The 8368-nt window shown below is 40.3% G+C and overlaps 1 protein-coding gene across 1 annotated transcript; it reads left to right on the top strand.

Annotated features, from left to right (window-relative positions):
* The first annotated feature begins 3733 nt into the window (after positions 1-3733).
* On the top strand, positions 3734-7056 carry LOC124254549 (thyroxine 5-deiodinase-like). Its single transcript, XM_046688369.1, has 2 exons — positions 3734-3970; positions 5608-7056. The coding sequence occupies exon 2, from the start codon at positions 5612-5614 to the stop codon at positions 6374-6376; it is 765 nt and encodes a 254-aa protein (XP_046544325.1). The 5' UTR covers positions 3734-3970; positions 5608-5611; the 3' UTR covers positions 6377-7056.
* Positions 7057-8368: the final 1312 nt, after the last annotated feature.

Here is an 8368-nt window from a genome sequence, read left to right as displayed (position 1 = left end):
CTTCGAAATTTAATTCAGGTTCGCTATAGTTTTCTTTATCTAGATTTTTACAGTATTCATATCAGGCATCGCAATGTTGTCTTGCGGATTGCTGTCTTTATTCTTTCGGTGATTTTTTCTCTGAACATATTTTCAAGAGATATCTTATTTTTCTAATATGTTCATCAAGCCATTTCTTGCTAGCTATCGATTCGGTGACTTAGTTTTTGAAGATTAGACTGGGATCTATTTTGCTTAACATTCCTTTTTGCTTTATGGATTTGTTCTGAATTTTCCACGTTTTGTATCGAGCCACGGCTTGTTCTTACGATAACGGGGGCAGTGGGGTAGCCTAGTGGTTAAAGCGTTTGCTCGTCACGCCGAAGACCCGGGTTCGATTCCCCACATGGGTACAATATGTGAAACCCATTTCTGGTGTCCCCCGCCGTGATATTGCTGGAATATTGCTAACAGCGGCGTAAAACCATACTCACTCACTCTTACGATAACGGGATGTGTATTTTGTGTTTTCCGTGTCCCGAATGTTTCACGTGCAGAATTAGCAAGCACGTGCGCGAAGCTATCAGAGCTCGCGTTGATAATCGATAAATCTCCGCTGGATACGGACAGGATTTGTAAGTTTATTTACCTTATCTGTGTCAACATTTGCGCGAAACGTTGCTGTTTTTATCGAGATTAAAATGTTTAGGCTTAGCCGTTTTGCTATTGTCTACATGAATAAGTTTAGGTTGCGTTGTTGATCCAGTGAATTAACGCAGTGATTGCCTTACACAACTCACTGGCACTTCATCCATGCGGCAAATAAGTGATTTTAATAGGTATCTGCGATATCTTGCCATGAATGCACTGATGGCACCCTGATCTAGAGGTTGGAGAACTGAAGTTGTGTTAGGGGGCAGACACTTAACCTGTACATTGCTAAGATCAAGTTGTTGATTACATAATGCCATTTAGAAAGTCATCAAATGTAACATATGTTATGTTTGGGATTACGCTTTCTTAGTGAAGTACAGATTCTAGTACTTTGGTTGGGTTGAGTCCCATGCGGGATTCGAACCCACACCCTCAGAGTCAGGCACCTACTCGCCAGCATACAAAGTCAGCCGTCTAACCCGCTCAGCCAACGCAACTTCCACGATGGAAGTCGGACAACTGGTAGTCTAGACTGCAGACTTTGTGTCTCTCAGATCAGAGAAAAGCGTCGAGGTAAACTTCTCCGAGGTGTCTGGCTCCTCCAGGACAATGCTCCAGTTCACACGGCCCAAGTTGCAGTGATTGCTGCATAGAACTGTGGCTACGAGATCCTCCCTCACCCAGCCTATTCTCCAGATCTTGACCCTTCTGATTTCTTTCGCTTCTCTCAATTCAAATCTGTCACCAGGGGCCGCAAATTTAAGACAGATGAGGAGGTCATCACTTCTGTAGAGTTGTTTGGTCACTGATGGTTTTCAGACGGGTTGAATATGCTGGAGAAACGGGCGAACAAGTGCATTGAACTGAAGGGGGATTATGTTGAAAAGTCAGTTCAACAACTAGGTCGCCGTTTAGTTTGGAAGACCGGAAACGTTTGGGACACCCCTCGTATATGTATTATGTGACAAAAGATAATGAAGGGGCAAAACTATTTTGTACGTGTTGTTGTTTTGTATGTCATCGAACATAATGCCTGTCAGGTATCTTGTTTATCAACCGACTCTGTTTACACGTATATTAACACGGAAAAACTAGACAAAGTTTTACCAATATTTTATAACGATATGCGTTATTGAAAACTGGAAATATTACAGATCTGCGGGATCCGAGTCTTGCCATACAAACCAGACTCCCGGTTTCCAGGATTTTTCTCATACTTTGTAGGTCTATAACCGGCACTATAGATAATAGCTTTCCATAAGCTATTCAATACAATATGATTTCCTGCTTACATTTTCATGTCATCCATTTTGAACATGTGAGCATCAAATTTATAAGTAATCATTATGAAAGATATGACATATCGTTCCCTGTCGTAACAGCTTCTGTACAAGAATACCAATGTTATGGAGACCCATTGCTAGGCATATTAACCGAGCTATTTAGTGGAGACTGTATACCCAGTCTGTATCGTACTACATGTACTTCGTTTCGCCTCTGTGAGTTTACTCTTAACTATGATACTGGCGGAAGTAAGTAACTTCGGGTCCCTGGCTCACATAAACGATTCGTAGAAATATCGTCGAGCCATATTTACTTGAATGAATTTTTCATTATATGTCAGTTTAGGCTTTTGAAGTTGGTTAGGTTCCCTTCTCTCCATGTCCTTACTTTGTTTAGAGCAGATCACAACATCTGTTAGCCTTGCCGAGTCTAGGCTCACAATATAAGACTCCCAATTTCAAGGATCTTACTGTTTCCGTGAGATATTACATTCATATGCAAACGACGACGCATTGCGCACATTATGTTTTTGTTTCTATATATCATATATGTACTTATCAGTCAGGTATTCCGACTATATGGTTAACCGCGAGCAGGATTTTGTCGCTCGGTTGGAAACGTCCAGTGTTTTGTCTGTACGAGCTGGACAGCCGCTCACTTGTGTTTTGTGTGTACACGTCAGAAATTACGTTGAACTTGTAATTGTTATATTTTGCTACGCCGATGTTGGCAAGTCGACTTATGTGTTTACTTGTACGTTCCTGTATATCTTATCTAAAACCATTACGATCATTTGACTATTTATCAATGTCTGTACACCTGTTCTCGTCAGGCATCATGCATCCGCGGTGCCACTTGTTTCCGTACCGCAATTTAGTCATCACTCGTAATGTACTGTATGATGTCATTTTTGTTTATTGAAATCTCGGGACGAAATTTTAAAAGAACAGGAGGATACTATCAACACGGAAAAACTAGACAAAGTTTTACCAATATTTTATAACGATATGCGTTATTGAAAACTGGAAATATTACAGACTAACCGACTACGTTCCTCAATCTTAAACCTGCGAAGGGTCACACTGATAACGAGCATCGGACTTAATCCGGGACCAGTATCTCTAAAGCTAACAGAACCAAGGTGCATTACGTTTATCTGTCTTTACGGCTGTTTGTATTCCACGTTGGTCAAATCACGTCCGTGCCACATATACCTTTGTGGCATACTCGCGACTGGCCATCGATGCTTCGGTCCAACTAAATGACACAATCTCACGATCACAATAACACCGTTATCGTAAGTTTTATCTGTAAACGCGATTATTTGCGATAGCTAGAATAAATATATATTACGGATGACAGTCACAAATCAAGGGGTGGCTGTCTAGTAAATTCACTCAGGTAAGAAACTTTACTTCCTTCTACTTTGACATACTGTTGCTATTCTATGTTAACTTTAACCTATTGTAAATACATTAACTATAAGTTACAACCCCCACTGTGGTGATGTGTAGTGTACTGAACTATTGTTGTGAACATTGGAAAATGTGTCGGGATTAATGTAGTATGTGTCGTGTGTAACGAATCTACATGTAATGTTTATTTACTTTGATAGCTGATTACATGGTAAACATGTTCTAATAATTAATTATAAACCATACCATTATTGACTGATTATGTGAAATCATCCTGTGACTGCTGTGTAATAAACTCCTTGTTTATTTTACTCAGGTGTTGTGTTGTGTGTGGGTTGGTATTGTCATACCTCTTGCCAAGCGAGCTAATTCCCCAACACTCGCGTTTTAACACGTATACCAAGAGGTCAGAGGTAGTAACACAGTTTAAATCCGTATACAGTACAACCTTCACCTTCATCGGTCACGATCACGCATGTATATGACCAGCATATTACTTCGCCCTTTACATCAATTGTGGTGACCTAAAAATAGAACGGTCTGTGACCTAGAGTCACATCGGGGAGGACCTCTTGAACGACACAGAAATCCACTGCTGATGGGAACAACTATCGTCATTCCAGGTGTTAGTTGTCGAGGTCGGTATTATTTCTCCACGTTTGCATTCCTCTCTTTCATACCTGACATATACTTCTCTGTATGCACATATCTGTAGTTATGTCGCAATAAGTATTTAGTAGGTAATGTGCTGAACATTGTACAACAAGCAGTTACTATTATCTTATTATGTCCATCCAACATCTCAGTTGGCACGGGGCACGGGGCACGGGGCACGGGACAAGGCGCCGCTGTACAAGTAATAGCCCCGTGATTGTGGATGTATAGGTTAGACCAGATTGTGTTTCCATGTTTGTAAGCACGTCATTCGTCCTCGTAGGTTGCACCAAAGTGATAAACGTCTGAAACCGGCATCTCTTCGTCCTTTCATCCAACATAAAGCTGCTGCTGCTGATGATTTTGAAATTGGAATACCATTAAAAATGGCGTTGAATCTAAGTCACTCTCTCACAAGTTGTGAGAGATAATTATTGATATGAATAATTATTGAAGTAATAAAATAATTATCATACCAATAATTCAATTATAGATCACAAAATGAGTTTTTGCTGAACCAATTTCGAATAAAGAAGAGCATGAATTGATTATTGATATCATGAAATAATTACCATAGCAATAATTCAATTATCGATCAGAAAATGAGTAATTGATATAAATAAATGTCATACATGAAAATTTAACATCTGGAAATGAATTTTATGATATCCAGTAACGTATTTGTTCATATCAATGTATCAAATTTTTGATGTCTTAAAGTCGTAAGTATTTTATGTCCTACATTAAATTTTGCGATATCAATAATTAATTTTGTGATATAAAATTGTTATGAATTTTAGTTATCATACACTGAATTTGTGATATCAGTAATTCCTATTTCAACAATAACTGCCCCTTACATTTTTCGAATATCCGCTGGTACATTGCGTTTTCAACCACAGAAGGAAGTCGGAACTCTTATTGACTGACCGATAGCTGATAGCTGTCCGGACGCCGAATATTAGCTTCATTTTTCAATTTGAATTTCTGTTTCACTCTTGTGTTTCTGTTTCCGTCAGCATTTTGGAAACAATCTGATTTAAAGAACAAACAACAGAAACTTGGGAAGAGTCAGTTGTAAATCATATGATGACATATCACAAGAATGGCGTTCCAAAGTGCCACACATACCTGTACCACTCACACGTAGTCTGTCGTACAGACCCTGAAGCAAATATATCCAAGAAAGCCCACGCAAGTCTACAAAATGTGGCAAGTCTAGATTTCCTCAGCTTCAGGAATGAAGAAAGTCTCAGGGCTCCTTTTCATTATATTATATTTTTTTTTACTATGAACTTTTTTCAGTAAATATGTTCATGTCAGAGACTAGTTGATAGTCTACACTCACACGGTGCTTGAGGATCTACCGCAGGTTACATCATTTCAAGAGCAGAGTTGCCAACCTTTACGGCAAAACGATATCATTAACTTTCATAATTATTGTCATAATTTTCACATTTTAAAAGTTCATAGAAATACATGTAATGATGGAAGGGTACCAACAAAATAGTGAAAATAATATTTCTGCTGGAGTCAGTGTATTGACCATTTATGTCCACTGCTTTAGGTTTCATTTGGATACCTACACACATTTCAGATATGTTTGCTGTTTCACTTTCAGTAAGATGGGCGTGGGAAGACAGGCGGTGCTGCTGTGGCGCCTGCTGGGGATAATACTCCGTCTCTGCGTCTACCTCGTCTCCACCATCTTCACAAGAGTTTTCAAGGTACCTAAACGAAGCCCTGTTCTCTCAAAAACAAAAGTAGAGGGGGCGACCAGTGAAGACCTTGCCAGAGACTACGATCGTTCTGTTCTGAAGCTGAGTCACTTCAAAGCTATATTCCGTGCAGCGTATCTAGACTTGTATAAGGACGCCTTCCTCCACCATCTTGCCCCAAATCCTCGACTGCACTCTCTTGACGGAACACAGATCCACCGATTGCTGGACTTTCAGAAACAAGGGCGCCCCCTGGTGGTCAACTTTGGGAGCTGCACCTGACGACCGTTCATGAGCAAATTCAAGCGCTACAACGCCATAGCGTCAGAGTTTGCAAACATCGCCGATTTTCTGATCATTTATATTGAAGAGGCGCATGCATCTGATGGTTGGCGCTTCGAGTACAATGTTCAGATTGCCTCTCACAAGTCACTGGATGACCGCCGCAAGGCTGCAATGATATTGGCTGAGAAGAATCCAGTCTGCCCAATCGTTGTGGACAATATTGCCAATACCGCCAACATCCAATATGGCGGCTACTTTGAGCGACTGTACATCATCAAAGATGGAGTTATAGCATATGAGGGGGGAAGAGGTCCTGAGTTCTACAATTTAGACGAAGTACATCAGTGGTTGGCGTCATACAGGGGTTCTACAGACAAACATTGCTGAAGTTAAACAATTACATTTTCATTTGCTGAACTTTTAAAGTAACGTAACTCACCCTGTACCATCTCCAAGCAAGCAATCTTACTATGCACGTTAAGAAAACCACAAATTGACGGGAACAGGTACACAAGATGTGAAAGTATGTTTGAAAATGAAATGAACATAGGCATATAGACTTTTAAGCACAGCAGACCGACAGACTGGAGCCGAATTTAGAGAATTATAACCAGTTAACGCCTTGTGTTGAAAGGTCCAACCCTACCTTTGATTTTATGAAATACCGTTAGGCCGGCCGGTATACTTCTCGCTGAATATTAACTTTTTAGAAATTCACAAGTAGTAGTAGTAGTAGTTTTAGGGGCAAGTACATGTGAACGTTCCCAAAAGTGATCTTCCTAAGGTTGGGGGTGTCTGTTTGGCGGGGTGCCCACGACCGTATTTTACCTTATCACGTGTATACATTTTGATAATTGTGTTTTTTCAGATAGCGATCGTTTAAGTAAGAAAAGGTGAAATCAAGACAATCTTCCAATTAATGAAAGTCAACATTTTACACTGACCATTCTTATCGTTCTTGATGCGCTACTCTAGCGGAAATTCCCCAAGATACGATACCCAAGATGTAAATCTTTGTGGATGCTCCACCCCAGTTGAAATAAAACTCTCAAATGGCCAACGAACAAGAAATTACACTTACATTTCAATGGTTCACTATTACCTGCCGAACACACTCTTGGCAGTCCTGATATTGATCGGAATATAGGAGGGGTTTACTTGAAACATTATATACAAAGGTCAGAACTCAAACCATGATATATAAGTGCAGTTACGTCGTCTCACTAGGAACTCCTCTCATTAAAGGCCTAGGTGAAGCACTTGAGGTATCAAATGATGGTACACTACCATGTCAGGTTTATATCAACAAGTTAAGGAACATCGTGATAAATTGTTCCCCGTTTAACCCCAGTGAGTCGTCCCTCTATGACGTCACTGCAGAAAACCTGTGCATCTACAATGACCGATGCTATAGGCTGACGTCACAAGGGTTAAAACGATGATAGTATTTTCATGATGTGTCCATTTTACTCAGTATAGACATGTACCACAGTTTTTAATCTGTAATAAAATATTTTTGTGCTGAACATGAAGAGTTGTGCATTTACTATGAACCAATAATAAACGGTTATGACAAATGTGAGATTTAACGTGACTGGGAAATAATTGAATCGTATTACAGGGTTTTTTTTACCAGAGGAGAAAATCAACCATCCGAACGTGTACGCGATAGCATCACTGATCACGTGGTCAAACTGAAAAAGAGAAAACAGAGTTGGAGTAAAAAGAAACGATCACGCCTTCTCTGTATCTATAATGATTGTCCCTGCTAATAGCAAATGCGATTGTATGATTTCGACTATATCATATCTTAGCATGTGTACATGAATCGCCATGATACGGTGATGGCACCAGATGTTAGCAATAGGTGAGCGTATCCTGTCCACCGAGGACACCCGGCACATACACACGCAAAGGCAAGTCAATTGTTCATCTACAATAAATAAACACAAGGATATCATGTTTGTCACCATTCTCTTCCCACAGAGGTTACTCCTGTCATATCTTCCTACGTAACCTCTGTTCTAATACGGCCCTTTCATGGTGTGAGCGTTCAAGACTCGTGATTGGAGGCAATCAGATTTAGTTGTGCAATCAGCGACGTTGTTTCAAAAGTGATCATTCGCAAGGCCTCGGTAATTTCCGTATACTTCGAGAAAACTAAACCTCTTCCCCTGCGCGATGCGCAAACGTTTCTGCTAGACAGAACTCAGTCATGTTATGGCGGATCAGTGGCGTCTCCATCGCCCTCGTTGACAACGGACAAGCTAGCCATTAAACGTCTTGTGTGTAACATCAACACAAGTCCCCGGCAGATGGGGGGATATTTGTGCCCTCACATTTGCTTGTGTTAGTCAAGTTGAATCTAAGTCGATGTAA

Source organism: Haliotis rubra, unplaced genomic scaffold, assembly GCF_003918875.1.
Source record: "Haliotis rubra isolate DU_JTF1 unplaced genomic scaffold, ASM391887v1 Scf115, whole genome shotgun sequence".
NCBI classification, from domain to species: domain Eukaryota; kingdom Metazoa; phylum Mollusca; class Gastropoda; order Lepetellida; family Haliotidae; genus Haliotis; species Haliotis rubra.
Note: the sequence above shows the minus strand (reverse complement) of the source record. Positions and strands in the feature narration are given on the sequence as shown.